Source organism: Manihot esculenta, chromosome 9 (genome assembly GCF_001659605.2).
Source record: "Manihot esculenta cultivar AM560-2 chromosome 9, M.esculenta_v8, whole genome shotgun sequence".
NCBI classification, from domain to species: domain Eukaryota; kingdom Viridiplantae; phylum Streptophyta; class Magnoliopsida; order Malpighiales; family Euphorbiaceae; genus Manihot; species Manihot esculenta.
The window spans coordinates 17771915-17790782 of NC_035169.2; the positions used below are offsets into that span (position 1 = coordinate 17771915).

Below are 18868 nucleotides of genomic sequence, written 5' to 3' on the forward strand. Positions count from 1 at the left end.
CTGTTTTCTGATTCTGTGTTTCTTTTGTTGCTATCGTTTTTGGGTTGGTTGTCCTTATGGCTGGAGTTAAAACCACCACCGTAACTGATGTGATTCCTATGATGACTAAAATCACGGAACACAAATTGAATGGATCTTCCGATCAGGGAATTTTGATATCTGCAGATGAGTATGCACAATTCATCCAATACCAGGCATCAATCTTCTAATTCCTCCTCTATCACTGCAATTGCCGAGTCAGGTAACTCTACTGCATGTCTTGTGTCTTCATTCTCCAAATGGGTTATTGATTCTGATGGTACCGATCATATGTCAGGAAATTCTACCCTTTTGTCCAATCTTGAGTCTCATACATCGCCTTCTTATGTTATTCTTGCTGATGGCACTAAATCGTCTGTCATGGGTTCTGGTCATGTCAACTTAACCCCTTCTCTTTCTGTATCCTCTGTGTTATGTCTCCCTAAGTTCGCATTTAATTTGCTTTCCGTGAGTAAACTCACCCGTGCATTAAATTGTTGTCTCATTCTTTCCTGATTACTGTGTTTTTCAGGATCTTTCGACGAAGCAGATTATTGGTAGAGGAAGTGAGTCAGAGGGTCTTTACGTCTTGGATCAGCAACTACCTCGATCTCCTCGATCTCTGGTATGCTCCACGCGTTTAACACCTTTTGATGTTCATTGTCATTTAGGGCATCCTTCTCTCTCAGTTTTGAAGAAGTTATATCCACAGTTTCATTCTTTGTCTATTCTAGATTGTGAGTCTTGTCAATTTGCCAAACATCATCGTTTACCTACACTGTCTCGAGTCAATAAACGGGCTTCATCTCCCTTTGAGTTAGTCCATTCAGATGTTTGGGGTCCTTGTCCTGTTGTGTCTAAGTCTGGCTTTAAGTATTTTGTTACTTTTGTTGATGATTTCTCTCGTACTACTTGGTTATTTTTAATGAAGAGTCGTTCAGAATTATTTTTCTATTTTTTATGCATTTTATGCTGAAATCCAAACCCAATTCAATACTTCCATCTGTATATTGCAAAGTTGATAATGCTAAAGAGTATCTCTCTGGGGAATTTCAATCTTATTTGTTACAAAAAGGGATTCTTCATCAGTCCTCTTGTGTTGCCACTCCTTCACAAAATGGAGTTGCTGAAAGAAAAAATCGACATCTTCTTGAAGTAGCCAGAGCCCTCTTATGCTGTATCCACTGCTTGTTTTTTGATCAATCGCATGCCTTTCTCCGTCCTTCATGGTGATATCCCTTATAACATTTTATTTCCCACTAAATCTTTGTTTCCTATTGAGCCACGTCTCTTTGGTTGTACTTGTTTTGTTCGTGATGTTCGTCCACAGGTTACTAAATTGGATCCCAAATCACTCAAATGTGTCTTCCTTGGCTACTCTCGACGTCAGAAAGGGTATCGTTGTGTTTTTCTCCTAATCTGAATCGGTATCTTGTGTCTGCGGATGTAACATTCTTTGAGTCTACTCCGTTTTTTCCGCCATCATCTGTTTATAACACCCAGGAGGAGGAAGATGTCCTCTTGTTATACACTGTTCGCTCTTCGTCTCCTACTCCTACACCTTTCGCTCATGTGCCAGGTCGCCCTCCCATCTTTCATGTGTATTCCAGACGCTTAGAGGACTCTGACTCCGTTCCGCTACCCGCTTCTTCGTCGACAGATCCTGCTCCTACTGATCCTTCATTGTCTGATTTGGATTTGCCCATTACTCTTCGTAAAGGTAAACGTACTTGCACTTATCCTATTTCATCTTGTGTCTCTTATGATCAATTATCCTCCTCTTCTCGTTGTTTTGTCACTGCTTTAGATTCTATTTCAATTCACAAAACTGTTATTGAGGCTTTGTCCCATCCTGGTTGGCGTGCTGCAATGGAAGAGAAAATGATGGCCCTTGACACTAATGGTACTTGGGAATTGATGTCCTTGCCCCCAGGAAAGCGGGCTATTGGGTGCAAATGGGTGTTTGCAGTGAAAGTAAATCCTAATGGATCTACTGCTCGCCTCAAGGCCCGTTTAGTGGCCAAAGGTTATGCACAAACTTATGGAGTTGACTATTCTGATACATTCTCCCCAGTTGCCAAGCTCACATCTGTCCGATTGTTTATTTCCTTGGCGGCTACTCATGATTGGCCTTTGCATCAACTGGATATTAAAAATGCTTTTCTTCATGGTGATCTTCAGGAGGAGGTTTATATTGAGCAACCACCTAGTTTTGTTGCTCAGGGGGAGTCAGGTAAGGTTTGTAGACTTCGAAAATCGCTTTATGGCTTGAAACAGAGTCCTCGGGCATGGTTTGGCAGGTTTAGTGAGGTGGTCCAACAATTTGGAATGAAGATGAGTAAGTGTGATCACTCAAGTGTTTTATAAAAATTCTGATAGTGGAGTAATTCTGCTTGTAGTATATGTGGATGATATCGTTATCACAGGAAGTGACATTGCTGGCATCACATCCCTAAAAGAATTTCTTAAAACACAGTTTCATACAAAGGATTTGGGTTCCTTGAAATATTTCTTGGGAATCGAAGTTATGCGGTGTAAGAAAGGCATCTTCTTGTCTCAAAGAAAATATGTTCTTGATTTGTTGGAAGAAACAGGAAAATTGGGTGCTAAGCCTTGTAGTGCCCCAATGACCCCTAACCTTCAACTTACCACAGAAGACAGTGAGCCATTTGCAGATCCTGGGATGCTCTGGGACAGATTCTTTGTTACCTTAAAGGGGCCCCAGGGCGAGGCCTATTCTATGGTAACCATGGGCACTCAAATATTGAATGCTTTTGTGATGCTGATTGGGCAGGCTCGAAAGTTGATAGGAGGTCAATTACTGGGTATTGTGTTTTTGTGGGAGGTAACTTGGTCTCATGGAAAAGTAAGAAGCAAAATGTGGTCTCCCGTTCTAGTGCTGAATCTGAATATCGAGCTATGGCACAAGCGTTTGTGAAATCTTGTGGGTACGTCAACTGTTGGAAGAAGTTGGGTTCACAAATTTGGTGCCTGCTAAGTTGTGGTGTGATAATCAAGCAGCTATCCACATTGCCTCCAATTCAGTATTTCACGAGAAGACTAAACACATTGAGATTGATTGTCATTTTGTTCGTGAAAAGGTCCAACAAAAGATAATATCAACAGAACATATCCGAACTGGAGAACAATTAGGAGATATTTTCACTAAAGCTCTAAATGGGACTCGAGTTGATTATATATGTAACAAGTTGGGCATGATTAACATTTATGATCCAACTTGAGGGGGAGTGTTATAAGTTATAGAAAGTAAATATGTTAATATAGGAAGTAAATATTGATAGATGGATCAGTTGCTTAATCTTAGGGATTGTATAATTATAGGCTTGATTTTCCTTCCTGTTTAGTTACCGTCTCTCATGTATAAATAGGTTATAATCTCTATTGTGATATACAAAAATAAATATTATCTTTCTACAAGCATTAAAGAGTTCAAGCCTCATTCTCGTTTAAATCCATAACTCAATAGCATCTTAGATGATAGAAGCGTACAACAGCTATGCTTGTGCATGTAACAAAAATGATGATATAATTATTACTAGCACATTTATTTTAATAATAATAAATGAAATCATTTTAGTTGTCTTACCTACTTGACTTGGATCACTGTATACTTCAACAAAGTCTCCACCACACATGGAGAAACCTTCAGTAATCCCTGCACTGCTTGCAAGAAAATTCAACAAAGATTTTAAGGAATAATAATAAAGGTAGTCATGAAAATGCAAAGGCAATTGCAACAAGCACAGAGATCCTTGCAAATCTAATGTTTCAGAAGTAAAATAATACATTTATTACTTCAGTAGTATGTTTTTCCCTTTCTGGATCCAACATAAATATTTATTAATCTATTAAAACATGTATCGCGAACCATTGGGCATGCAGGAAGTGGACGGCGTACTGAGGAAGAAACAGAAGAGTGGCATGATTTTACAGAGGGAGATGTGGCTCCTATGCAAAACGAAGCCATTTTGTCTGTGCATGCCTTAGAAGTAAGTCAAGAGGATGAGACCATAAGGATGATAGGGCAGCATCAGAACAGGCAGCTATTGATCTAATGATCTTTGCAGACAGTTGAAGCACTCAGCTTCTTGGATGAAAAAGTGGCCCAAGAATTAAAAGTACAAGTAGTGGAGACTTCTGTCATTACAGTTACAGTAGCAGATGGCAGCAAAGTGTACAGTAAGGGTACTTCACTTGGCTTTAAGCGGAGGATCCAAGGGCAGACATTCTCTTTTGACAACATATTGTTGGCCATGGGAAGTTTTGATGTCATATTGGGTGTGGATTGGATGAAAGCCCACAATCCCTTCCTATTTGATTTCCAGCAATCAGTTATCAGTTTCCCAAAACAAGGAGCACTAATATTTCTAAAGGGTTTAGGAGAATCTGAAGCAAGAGTTGAGCAGCCGCACTGTGTGAGTCACAGTTAAACCACAAGAAGGGTGAAGATTTCATGAGTCCACTATTCTGCGTTCCTTTCTGCCAGTTTTCAAGATGCGGCAGTGAATAGTTCATCACAGAAGTCATTCCCTGAAGTCAAAGAAGAGGAGTACCAGAGATTATTAGAGAAGTACAAAGAAATATTTGAGGAGCCAAAAGGTTTGCCCTCTTTTAGATCTCACAATCACTCCATACCCTTGAAAGCACAAGCACAGCCTGTTAATATCAGGCCATATAGATATACCCATTTATAGAAAGCTGAAATAGAAAAACTTGTGACTGACGTGTTGGAGAATGGTATAATACAACCCAACAATAGCCCCCCATGCCTCACATGTATTACTTGTCAAAAAAAGGATGGTATATGGAGAAGTTCCCCATTCCTATTATAGATGATTTCCTCAACGAATTGCATGGGGCAACTACTTACAATTGAGGACATTTGTTTTGGTCTTTTTTAATGACATTTTGATTTATAGTCCATCCTAGCAACAACACTTACAACATCTGGAAGAGGTTTCAAAGTCTTACAGGAGCAGAAATTGTTTGCTAAACTTAGCAAATGTGCATTTGCCAAGGCTGAAATTGAGTATTTGGGCCATATTGTATTTGGTAAAAGTGTTTCAACAGATCCAGTCAAAGTCCAAGCCATGGTTTCTTGGCCTGTTCCTTAGTCAATTAAGGAATGGAGAAGCTTCCTGGGGCTCACGGGATACAACAGAAAATTTGTGAGAAATTATGGCATTATCAGCCAGCCTCTCACAGATATGTCGAAGAAAGATGCCTTTCAATAGACACCTGCTGCATAATAGGCATTCATTCAACTCAGGTTTGCTATGTATCAAGCATGTGTTAGCTCTTCCAGATTTCACTCAGCCTTTTACTGTGGAGACTGATGTTAGCAGTACTGGTATGGGTGTTGTACTGCAGCAAAATGGACACCCCATTGCATACATATCCAAAGCATTTGGGCCAAGGAACAAAGCCATGTCAGTTTATGAAAGGGAGCTATTAGCAATCACTTTTACTGTCTCCAAATGGAGACATAATTGAGAGGCTGGAGCAAGAACTCTTTTATATCAAAATTGATCATGTAAATATCTGCTGGTGCAAAGATTACATAATAATCTGCAGTTGAAAGGAGTCACTAAGTTGTTGGGACTGCAGTACTAAATAATGTATAAAAAAGACGTAGACAATAACGTAGCAAATGCTTTGTCAAGAGTTATAGGGGACAAACACTTAAGGCCAATAATGCAGTCTTCTCTTCAACCCCTTTGGATGAACCAGGTGATCAGTAGTTATAAAGGGAACAATGCAATGACTGATATAATTTCTCACCTTCCATTAATGAGAATGCACATCGGGTAAATTGTATGTGGGCAGTAGAGGCACCTGAGGAGACAATTATTTCACTGTTCTCAATTGGGGGGTCATTTGGGCATCAATGCTCCTATGTCAGATTAAAGAGGCACTTCTATTGGCCAGGTATGCTTAAGGATGTTTCGGAACGGGTAAAAAGCTGTGACACGTGCTAGGTGCAAAGCAAAGCAATGTGCTTCCCCTGGGTTGTTACGGCCACTCCATGCGTCCTCACAAGCCTTGGAAGGAGGTCTCTATGGATTTTATAGAGCCGCTCCCAAAATCCAAGGGCAAGGATACTATAATGGTGGTAATTTGTCGATTCAACAAATATGCCTATTTCTTGGTCTCGTAGCTTCCTTTTTCTGCTTCATCTGTGGCCCAAATATTTTTGGACAACATATTCAAGTTGCATGGGATGCCAGCATCTATAGTCACTGATAGAGACAAAGTCTTTACTACCTTGTTTTGGAGAGAGATGCTTAAGAGATTGGGGACCACTTCAGCCTACAGCTCAGCCTATCACCCTCAATCACATGGGCAACCTGAAAGACTTGACCAGAGTTTAGAGGGATACTTAAGGTGTTTGTGCTACTAGCAGCCTAAATCCTGGGTTAAATGGGTACCACTTGCATAATGGTGGTATAATACAAGTCACCATGGTGCCTTGAAAATGTCTCAATTTGAGGCACTCTATGGATGTCCAGTTATCCCCCTGCTCCATGGGGATTACTGCCATTGCAAGTAATTCCAGTAGAAGCAGTGGTAGAATTTTTAAAGAAAGGGCAGTCTATGTCTCAGTTGATAAGGGATAATTTGCTGGCACCACAGAACAGGATGAAACAATATGCAGATAAGAAGATGTCAGATCGTCTATTTGAAGAGGAGAATAGAGTATATTTGAAATTGCAGCCATACAGACAGACTTCTTCAAGCAAGCTGCAAGGTATTATGGGCCATATCAGATAATAGAGAAATAAGTAATAGCCTATAAGCTCCAACTGCCAGTAGATACAAACAATTCATCCTGTTTTTCATTTTTCATAATTGAAGAAGAAGATAGGGAAGGGAACGACAGTAGAACAAGATTTGCCTTCTCCCAAGGATGATGAGGTCCTCATACAACCAATACGAACAGAACAATATTGAGGGATGGCCAAAGAGTTTTACAAGGGCTCATTCTGTAGGCCACCTTACCTCTAGAAGAAGCTACGAGGGAATTTAAGTCCTTCATCTTGACTCAGTTTCCTGATTTTCAATCTTCTTAGTGACAAGAAGATCCTCGAGAGGAGGGTATCATCACATATTTTAGAAGAAAGAAGAAGAATAATGAGAGGAAAGAATAGAGGAAAACATTTACAGGTCAGCTATTCTGTTAAGAGGCAGTTATAAGTTATAACTACCTCCTGAGTATAAATAAGAGCTGAGAAGGATCCAGCTGGCATTGAACAAGAATCAATAAAGAAATCTTCCCCCTCTCTCTCTCTCTCTCAAATTCTATTCTCCTCTCACCTCCATTCTATTCTTTTCTCATCTACTCTCTTCTCATCTCCTTTCTCTGTTACAATGGTTGTCTCAACACAAGCATAATGATAAATGGAAGACATTGATGATTATTTACTGTCTTGAAATCCCTGTAACACAATTTTGCAGGTTCAATTTAACATTACAAATGCAAAAATACCATCCCACATTCCAGAAAATAATCAAGAACCTCAAAGGGCAAAATTCATAAAAACATAAAACTGGGAGTTGAACTAGCCAATTTTTTAAAAGCTTCATAGGTTCTCTCATTAATTTTAAGTGTTAACATTTTCTACTATTCTTATACAACATGTACTCAAGGGTAAAGAGTTGGTGTTAAATAACATGCAAAGCTTTCACTGATAGAAGAAACACAAATAATGGTATGTATACCTTGCTGGAACAATATCAGGAATCGAAACAGGACGAAGCTGGTCACTGTCTGAAAGTGAATTGCAATTGCTGTGGATCCAAGGATGTATAGTCCACTCTCCAGCAGCCCGAGTGCTAATAACACAAAGCACCCATTGTAAGAGAGAGGTTAACTCTTTCACAGATCAACTTTAAAAAAATGCATAAACAAAGCATTATCACAGAACAATAGTTAAGAAATTCTTACTGATTAAGAATAAAACTTGAGCATATCATCATATAGTATGAAAATTCATTTCCCTGGCTTACAAAACCTGTTTCGTGATAGAAGAAAAATTAAGAGCAGAATGAAATTGAATCAAGTAGATTTGTGACTAATTTAGCATCTACGACATACCCAAACCGGAGATCTCCAAGGCCAACCGCCCAAGACCAGCACCAGGAACTAAACACATAGGAGGACTGTTGAATAGAATTTACAGTTAAGACAGTAGAATAATAGATTAACAATACAGATGAAGAAATGAATCAGAAGTCTTGACACGTTACACTTGTCCAGAGAAGAAGCTATCCTAAAATAAGAAACAGAAAAAAATAAAAATCATGTACCTATCCTTGCTGCGGTTAGGAAATAAAGAATCAAGCTCATCAAGAATAGGCTTGTAGCACTGATCACGTTCTTTTTGTCCCTAGACCAATTCATAATAATAGGCACAAATAAATCTCAGATATCACAAACAACATAATAGAGAACTAGCAGATGTGAAGCATCATTACCTCATTTGCCCAGTCTCTTACTATATTCCTTATTATACATCGGACCTGTAAAGGAAAAATTAACTCATACTTGTATATATTACAGAGAATTCATGCAATGGTTGGCATCTTTCAGAAAAGAAGGGGACCGAGGAATGGGGGGAAGGAGAGGTAGACAAACAGTGATATTTGTATCAATTATACTGGCCCAATAGATGGGAAGTTCTTTTACCATATATACTTAAAAGCACTGATTGCAGGGGCACACAAGAATGGACAAATAAGAAGCATGGTAAAATAATTATGTGAGCAATAAGGGACCCATGACTAAACTGTTCAAAATTTTCAATCCAAAATTATGTAAAATCCCATTTACTACTAAATTCTATAAATTTAAACTATTTATGCATACAAGTTAGTATAATCAACATTTTCATGTAGTTTGTCACTTTTTCTCTTTTATAAAGATTACAGTAACCAAGACTCATCCAATGAAAGCCAATTGAATCAGGTGATCACCAATTCTAGCACAGTATGTTAATAGTAATGAGTTCAGGCTATTCATTCTTTATGCATACAAGTTAGTATAATCAACACTTTCATGTAGTTTGTCACTTTTTCTCTTTTATAAAGATTACAGTAACCAAGACTCATCCAATGAAAGCCAATTGAATCAGGTGATCACCAATTCTAGCACAGTATGTTAATAGTAATGAGTTCAGGCTATTCATTCTTTGGTGGCTAAATTGTGAAGCTGTTGATTTTGTGAACTTTTTCACTTGAGATGTAAGGGATTTGCAATTGCTGGCTATCAGTTTTGAACAATACATTGTAATGCAAATTTAGAAAGATTAAACATTTACCAGAATAGTTTTCATTATAAATTAAAGAAAGCTTGTACAGATTAATTTGTACATAAGAAATTTTCATGAGTATCTTATATAAGCTAATATGAGAAGATTCTAGAGACTTCCACAGCGAATAAATTTTATATATAGGTACATAGAATTCATATATGCACACGAATATCATATATGTATAACAATATTTAAATTACTATTATCTTTTTGTTCACAGCACTGACAGATTTTCATACTTCACCACTTCATACTTGACACTTGCATATTAAAAAGTGGAGATGAAATCTGGATGTTCAATATACCTTTAATCTTAATTTCATTTCATCATGTCTTATCTGATTTCATAATCTGAATGAACATATCAAGTTTAACATATAGGTTGAATGTTCTGACTCCCTTTTTCTAGTTTACATTACACCATAAATATCGAGTAGAGTTCAAAAGAAAACAAAACCTACATTAATGATGATGCAATATAAAATAGTTATTTTAACATTTAAACTTGACTTTTAAACTCATCATTAATAAAAAAAAAAAATTCTTTACATAGTTGTAGTTGCTGTTTGTTTATTTTACTTGATAAGTATTTTATTTTCATACAAATTCCTATTCTTGGAAAATGATAACATTATCATATTTCTGAATATAAAAAGTGATGCATGATACAACTTTTTGTACAAAGATACTTATTTCGAGAACAACAAAGTGATAATTGTTCAATACAATTATATAATTCATTTAATTTGTTATTTTCTCAGTTTTTTTTCTTTTTTTCCACTTGTGAAACCTTTATAGATTATTTTTCTTCATAGTTTTTGACTTGTTCAATTAAGACCATCATCAATATTAATTTCCTAACTTTTTTCCATTAGTAAATTAATCTCTTATAACTATTTGAGCTAGCTGTATACTCAAAATAACTATTCATATTATACCATAAACTTCATTCATCTCACATATTTGATTTGTGCTTTATGTTTTCGTTATAAAATTTCATGACACTACAATTGATAATTCTACTAGTAATATATCTGCATTCATTATTATACTGTAATTGCAAAAAGTATTTTATTATAAAATAAAAATTTATACATTAATGAGTTATAAAGTCACAAAAAATCACGTGCAAGATATGATATGAAAGCTAGCATATCCAAAAGCTTGCAACTCCACGTCTGTGGTACTTTTTGCTTCTACAGTTTGAAACTTGAACTAAAACTCCTAATTGTGTTTACGTAGTGTTTTTGACTAATTAACAAGTCAGGATCTCTTTTTCTCTTCCTGGGACAAGTAAAGTTCATAAAAAGCCTAAATTTTGATATCAACTTATTATCCTTGCACATGTAACAGGAACATGGTACAGGAACATGGTACATCAGTTAACATGATAAAGGGATGAGGGTCAGATGTATCATAATTATGATGGTGAAATATTATGAGTGGGGACAGAAGTAGCGTACAGAAATGCAGTAATATTAAGAGTAATGCAGCAAAGAAATGTTGGGTTTAAGGCTCAGTTGAGTTGACGCCTCGACAGCTTCATTAGCAGATGAAATTAATTGCAACGCATTAGTATTATTTGCTAAATATTTTCATAAGTTACATGCACATCTCTCCCCTTTGCTTGTCAATGTTTCTGAACCCAAATTTGCAAGTATGGTACCACAACAGAATAACATCTAACTGGGTAGCCATGTCAATATATGTGATGCAGGTAAAAATAACTCCAAATTAAGAGTAGCAAATTATAAAGATTTATTCATTATTGCACCAAATAACAAGTATAAGAGGAGAGCTTGTAAAATTAGTTTCAATGACAAGATAAACAATATAGTGATATACCTTATCAACATCAACCAAGGGAACATTAAACTGGAGTGATGGATCCAACCAATCATGATGTGACAAAGCATCCTGAATGTACATGGTAGCATGTGGAAGAATTATTTAAATACATAAACTGCAAGGCAATGCACCATAATTTTGGTAATTTCATAAACAAAATTGAGAATGAAGATAAAACTCAATATTCACCCATATTTGAAAACCTAATAATCATAGTCAAGCAAACAAGGGAAAAAACCGAGTATTTTGCAGTTGAAATTCTTTACAAATTAGATCCACTTACAAACTGGAAACACCTTAGAAGTAAATAGACACAAGTAATTTTCAGACCAAGACAGACAGTAGCTTAAACCTACCAGGCTACCACCCTCCACTTATATTTTCAACTTCTCACATTAGTATCCCAATAAAAAATACCCATAAGATATTCATAATAATATCTCTTCTCCCACATCTTAGGGGAGAGAGAGAAGAGAGAGAATAGTATCAATGAAAATGGCATTTTTTTAAAAGTTCTTTCTTTTACATCGTAGCACTGCCACACATCCGTTTTAATGAACAAATAAATGGAAAATAGCTTGAGGGTGCTCTATATGACATTTTCAAAGAGGAGGAACTTAAATAACAGTTTTAAAGATGATGGGCTTTTATGGAATGGTTCTTAAAGATAAGCATGTTTGTGGTAACAAATTGAAGATGAGAAATTGAACTGTAACAACCACCAAAGTTGAAGGACGACTGGTATAAATTACCCAGCAACGTTAACATGAGATACAGGCAAGTTATTAATACTCAGAATGCATAATGGGTCATTTCCACTAACAACTAACACTATTCATGATTTCCAATCCACTCTTGCTGGGAATTTGTAAGTATCCTTAACCCTCAGCAATGACATCTTTCATCTTCCAAATAATATAGAACCCGAGAATCATTGATTTTATAGTTTGTTCATCATTGTCATCATTTAGTAGGGAAAGAAAGAGATTAATGTCAAATTTAAAATACAGAAATGCAGGTCTGATGATCCATTGCAACACTTGTTAACCTACATTGATATCAACTACAACATTTACTAACCATTAACTAATTTTCCACTCATAACACTTAATATTTTCATTTCAACGAAATAAAAAGATGCAATAAATTAAAGAACATTACATTTCCATTGGAGTCAGAGTGATATTTTTCAGCAAGTTCAACTGTTGTTTGACTATTTTGCAAGCTTCCTCGATCGCTCCCAGTAGCAGGCTCACAGCAGCCTTCAATTTGCACCTCCTGTTGTTATCTACAGAAGTCAAACTTCTAAATGAAAAGGACATAAAAGGAATCAACCAGACATTACAGTTTCAGCAGTCATCTTGCAATATTCTACATCACTATCTCAGAGACCTCATCAGTTGTCACCCCATCTGGTGACCTGCACATTGTGTTGTTTCCTTGACCACAACAGGCTCCACCAGGTTTGGAACAATGCATTCCAGTAGCTGAGGTAGACTGACTGGAGCAGCAATTCCCCTCACTGAATAGATTATCATGCAGGGCATGTTCAAGGTGCGAGTCCTCACAACCATCCATGTCTTGGCTCATATCCAAGGGAGGTTCAAATGCCTAAATAGCATTAGCCAACTGGAATGTTTAAAGACATAATACTTGAAAAAAGGAAAAGGAGGGGAACAGCATAGAAGAGACGATTGCCCAAGGAGAAATGAAACTCAAACTCACCTGAAGCATGTTATATATGAAGTAAGCATTCATAGAAATACACCTGCAGAAATAAAAGCATAAATATAATTCAATAGTGGTAACCAATATTTCATTCTTCATGCATGTTGTAAAGCTTCATTTAAAAAGAAAGCACTATAGCACTACAGGGGAGAGAAATTTCAGAGCAAAAAGGTAGCAAATGCCAAATACTCAGTTCCAGGTGGAAAGTGGGGGACAACCCTAATTTATATATTAAATAAGATAGGCTGTCCGATAACAACCCCAAGAGAGAGTGAGGAGGAAGGGAAAAGGGGGACCAGTAAGTAACCCTGTTCTCTAAATATCAGGACACAATAAATAAGGCATAAGTTTACATTGAAGTCCTTTAGCCTCATATTAAATAAAAAGCACTTTGCTACCATGCCTTTCACTATCCACACCAGTCTAAAGATATAAAAATAAACTCCCACATTTTGCACCCAATTTCCAAGCTTCATCAAAGTAAAACTTGAAAAGAATATTAATACTCGTTATAAAAACCATGAATTTGGAAGACGAATCATGAATACTAACTTAACATCATCTAATTTCCAGGCATGAACCAAAAGTAAATAATTAATAATCCACCAAACTTTGGCTTATTTCGATTATATCTTCCTAGAAATTCTAAGTATGCTAAAATTTTAAATAAGATAAGTTGAGTGAGAACCTATACAGGGGAAAGGAGGTAGATTTTCACATAAATAGGAACTTTACTTGATAATTTTCCAAGTACACCAGTTTTCCAATACATACCAATGTTGTCAAAAAAGAATTGGAAAACCGAAAGTTGTTTTCTATCATTCTTTTTCTACCATACTACTTCTCTTACATATTACAAGTACCATCGCCGAGCAAACCAGAGGAACCACATTATGTTGTAATTCCATGCCTAAAGCTAAGTTAAGAAATAAGAAGCAAATGCAAAAAACAGCACAAATGAAAAAATTTTAGCTTCCAACATAAATAAAATTGAAATGGAAAAGAAAAGTGAAAATCTAAACAGAGAAGCAGGCTATGTGCCTCAAGTAATAATACCTTTTAGCTATTATTAACAAATGAAGCAAGTGGACCAAATTGACGCAAGCCAAATTGCGCCTCAACTCAAGTAAAAATCTACCTTTGTGCAAAACCCAACTAGTTTATATATGTAATGAATTGGGGTTTCAACTCTTGATGGGACAATAAAATACATATCTACACTCCCTTATTTTAGGTTACACTTTTTTCCTTTATGTATACTGTGTGTGGTTTAACTCAGGTCAATTTGGACCATTTTCAATTGGTATTGTCAAGTTGATGTCCAAACTTCTGCTTCCTATAAACTATTAATTTGCACAAGTTCACTAAATCAGACCATGCACACTCGCGGTCCAAAATATCGTAACTATCCAACTAAACGAACTAAGAGAAGGGAATATTACCTTCTTAGTCTTTGAAACTTCAAAGGATAGTGGGATAGTAAAGCCTGAAAAACATAGCAAATGAATTAACCACAAATAGACACAAAGGAAAGAAACTTTTTTTTTTGAAAACCAAAGGAACTTAGAGAGTAGAAATTAAATACTTCAGGGGAAAAAAGAAAATATTCATTCCCACACACCAAAATGTTGTAAGGCTGCCAGTAGTGCATTGTCACACATGGCAATTATAAAACATCAAAACAACAGACAGGATGCAAAAGTGAATAATGGTCCGTATATTATTCTTACCTTTCAAGCAATTTTGTCTTAGAGAAAACAAGAAGGATCCATTTGCTTATAACCCACAAAGCATTTACTGCAGTTCTACCAACATGAATCATGTAATAAATATGAAATGATCTGTTAACTGCTAAGGAAAAGTAGAAAACTTTTTTCTGCAAACTATCCATTCTCTTGAAATCAATCATTAATAAATTATGAATATTAATACATGTATTACTTCACAAATAATGGCATACAAGTTTTGGGTTACAAATTATGGGTATACCTTTTTACAATAATTATTAGAAAAGTGTTTTGCAAAAGCTGTTTAATCAAGTGGTGGTGAAAGAAATACTCAAATGTACATATTATTTGTAATCATGTGCCTCATTTGAAATGTTACTATGTAAAGCCACTTGATACTTGTGTGTGTGTGTGTGTGTGTGTGTGTGTGTGTGTGTGTGTGTGTGTGTGTGTGTGTGTGTGTGTGTTTGTCATTGTTACTTTGAATCACATTACTGACAAAAATTTGTATTTTTACATAATATAAATAACTTCTAGCCCGTATTTTTTAAAATAATTGATACAAGTTATTTTCACAATTTTTCAGTTAGCTTTTTGATGAATTGTATGGTTAAATGCTAAATACCACCAAAACGCACATGTAAGGCATGTGACTCGAAATTAGTTACAATATACATTTAAGATATTGGAAAAGCTCAGATTTGAAGCTGTTGGCAACTGAACCTCCAACTACTAGAGTTCTTAATTTTATCAATCCACAATGTTCAGAAGTTTAGACTCTACTAGAGTCCTTAATTTTATCAATCCACAATGTTCAAAAGTTTAAACTGTAGGTCATTAGCAGTGGGCTACTCACACACATGTTACAATGCCAATTTGGTCTATCCAAATGTAGAATTGGGATAAGAATATTAGCACTTTGTTGATGCAAGGTAAACCATCAGAATTTGGTCTTTGGTCAGATTCACTAAATAGATATTGCAAATGCATGCACCCTTGAGACTTAAGCAAAACATACTCAAATCCACCCCAAGAGAAAAACTTGCTGTCTTGCACACCTCGAGAAAAACAACCAATTGGTTATCCTAGGCATGGTTTTAAATCGTGGTCGCGGCCATGTTTGCGGTCGTGGTCGCGGCCATGTTTGCGGTCGTGGTCGCGGGTAACGGAAACAGACCTATAACGGCCGTAACGTAACGGTAACAGCCTGGCGCTACGCAAATTTTTTAAAAAAATTTGCAAAGTTCATAAATAAAATGATATTGATTAGATTTAATTTAGAACAATGTATACAAATGCATAATAAACATAAATATATAAAATATAGATTATTTAACTTAAGTTAAACATCATATAGTTTAAAATAAGAAAAATCAACATAATCTTTATAGATTGAGTAAACTAATAGCTCAAAGTATAATTTTAACTCAAAACTAACACTTTAATCCACAAAAATTTACAAAAAAAAAAAAGAAAAAAAAACAACAATTAAAAACTAAAATAGATAAAATTTAACTAACTTTTTAGAAGAAATAAGCTTGGAAATAGAGTAGTTTATAATGGATCTAAGTTTATATGAGAAATATGCAAGGAAGATTGAAATTTGAAAGAGAAAGGGAAGAGAAAACTTAAAAAATATAGTCTTTGAAGCTGCTGAAAAGTGTAGAAACTAATGAAAATGAGAATAGGGAGCAAAAAATAAAAGATATAAAAGAATTTTAATTATTGGTAACGGCCGTTACCGTTACGTAACGGCCGTTACGCATGCAAATCAGGAGGGGCCGTTATATAACGGGTAACGGCCCCCCAAAACCCGTTACATAACAGCCGTTATGTAACGTAACGGCCGTTATTTAAAACCATGATCCTAGGTCTAAGTTGACTTTGATACTAATCTGTATTGCCTGAGTAATCTACTGCGGCAAACTGCAAAGAATATATTGTCCTAGGTGGACTTCAATATCATAAGTTATCTACTGACTTGATAACCATTAAATATTGAGCTTTAAACACCATGGCATCAGTTAAGTTTCACATGTAGATAAATCACTTGGTCAAGCAGTCAAAAATACCTTGTGGGCAGGCGGAAGCTTTTTGAAAGATCTTTCATATCTTTTTACATCCTCTTCTGCAGCATCTGGATAGCTGAATAAAGAAGGAAAAAAGTCAATAAGATAAATAGTACTTTCTTAAGGTGGGAGTTGTCATGAACATGACCTTAAATGCTGAAAATAAGAAAAAAAAAATTCAAAAAATGAGTTTGTAATCATATACATTTTTTCAACAAAGGTGCGAACCAAGAAATCAGGACATTTTATATATGTTAGAAAGGCACAAAAACCAAATGAAGTATCAGGGGATCTTGAACCAAAATATTAATAAACACTCATTTGGAAGGAAATTAAATATCTTTGGAACAACAGTCTAAAACCTTCAGCTCCATAAGAAGAGTTTATAATTTTCAACAAACACAGGGGAAAGAAAACTACAGAATAAATTAAAATCTCCACCATTGATATTGTACGTCTCCAAAAGATTTTAGCTTTCTTCAATTGGCATTTTTTAATTATTTGCTCCATCCAATGTCAAATGAAGCCATAATAACAAATAAACTCAGAAAGAGCTAGAAGAAGCTGAACAAGTTAAATCATCCAACTTCATTTCTCTGCCCAGAAATAATTTGACCAATCAATGGATACCAGAGTGAGAGAGAAAGAGATTGGAGAGAGGTACTTGAGATAGGCACTGATAATGCGCCTAAGGGATTTGACTTCAAGAACCTCTTCCATCTTCCTTTGATGGCGACGTTCCTCATTTTCCTCTTCTATCACTTGATGCATCTCTTTTGATTTTTACTCACAACAGTCGTGCACAACTGAAGAATGAACTGAACTGCATTTGATTTTATTTAAAGATTAAAATGAAAAAATAAATACGTAAAGGTTAAAAATAAAAGAGAGATACTTCTAAATAGAGCGATTGAACAAAGTAATTGACCTGCAGACAGGTTCTAATGGGCTAATCTTAGTGTGCATCTTTGGTCATCCAGGGGATGGTACCGGGTAGAGTACCCAGGAAATTTTAAGTACCCGATCGCGCACCTGTTTACAAATTACACTACCCAAATCCATACCAAACCTGTATCTGTGCCAAACCCATTTACCATTACCCATACTACCAAAAACTTCCCAAACCCATTTAACTCGTGATCACAAAAAATAAAAAATAAAAAATAAAAAGAATTTCAGGCAAAATCACACATTAGCATTTTAATGAAATTCAGAAACCCATTTCAATCTCATAAAAACAACACTGAATTCATTCAAAATAGTGTTTATTTCAACAAATTTTAAATAAATCTCACAATTACAACCCTCAGCACATTTGCATAAATCTTAGCATTTCCAAGAATTCCAGAAATCTTACATTTTCAGAAATCTCAATAAAACAACTCCCAATCCATTCACAATAGTCTTTATTATAACAAATTATCAATAAATCTCACATATACAACACCGAACACATCCACATAAATCTTAACATTTCCAGAAATTTCAGAAACCCGCATCAATAGATCTCACAAAAGGCACATATCTGAAACCACAATCTCAAAACCCATTCAAACCTGCAGTGACTAAAGACGCGGCGAGGAGCGACGGCGGCGTGATTGAGGACGAGGAGCAGCACCAGACAGCAAAAGTACTGGACCAGCGGAAGCAGCGACGAGGACCAGAGGAAGCGGCGGAAGCGGAGAAGCAACCAGGACCAGCGGATGCAGCAACGAATTTGACAGCGTCAAGAGCAGAGGGGCGATCGGCGGGAGAAGGGAGGCGTGCGGCTGTATTAGAGTGAGAGGTGGAGAAGCGGAGGGGACGGGCGGCAGTGTTGCGATTTAGGTCTTTTTTTTCTATTACAACATAGTGAATTATATTTGGGTATTGTGTAGAAAAATTTAAATATTTACGGTACTTTAAATCTTAAATAATATAACTAAATTTAAAAATTATATTTTTTTAGTTTGTCATAATTTATAATTAGAGAACTAAATTAAATTTAAAAAAATTAAATAATAAATTGTAATAGAGTCCTAAAATTTTATATGCTCTTGCTTTAAACGGGTACTCTCCTAATTTAGTCAAGCTGGACTTTTTTTTACGTCAGAAGATGGAGGAGATTTTAAAACAGGAAGAGCTCTATCGGTTCTAATGATCAAAG

General features: G+C 35.8%; 1 protein-coding gene across 11 annotated transcripts in view; it reads right to left on the reverse strand.

The window, feature by feature from the left end:
- The window catches only part of LOC110622623 (carnosine N-methyltransferase), a 31100-nt gene extending 12511 nt beyond the window's left edge, over positions 1-18589 (reverse strand). For 7 of the 11 annotated variants that reach the window (XR_002489144.2, XR_006352078.1, XR_006352077.1 and 4 more), the window contains exons 1-14: positions 18279-18589; positions 17387-17545; positions 16726-16798; positions 14369-14412; positions 12924-12966; positions 12591-12809; positions 12360-12476; positions 11196-11267; positions 8515-8559; positions 8347-8426; positions 8135-8199; positions 7985-8051; positions 7759-7872; positions 3626-3699 (exon numbers count right to left, since the gene is read on the reverse strand). Coding sequence is in view for 7 of the 11 variants with exons in the window: in XM_021767202.2 (XP_021622894.1) it covers positions 3626-3699; positions 7759-7872; positions 7985-8051; positions 8135-8199; positions 8347-8426; positions 8515-8559; positions 11196-11267; positions 12360-12476; positions 12591-12809; positions 12924-12966; positions 14369-14412; positions 16726-16798; positions 17387-17493 (1120 nt within the window). In the remaining 4 variants the exon portion in view is untranslated. Of the gene's footprint in view, positions 1-3625; positions 3700-7758; positions 7873-7984; positions 8052-8134; positions 8200-8346; positions 8427-8514; positions 8560-11195; positions 11268-12359; positions 12477-12590; positions 12810-12923; positions 12967-14368; positions 14413-16725; positions 16799-17386; positions 17546-17650 lie in introns of all 11 variants that reach the window. The other 4 variants (XM_021767201.2, XM_021767200.2, XM_043960218.1 and 1 more) reach the window with 4 other exon arrangements.
- Between the last annotated feature and the right edge of the window lie 279 nt (positions 18590-18868).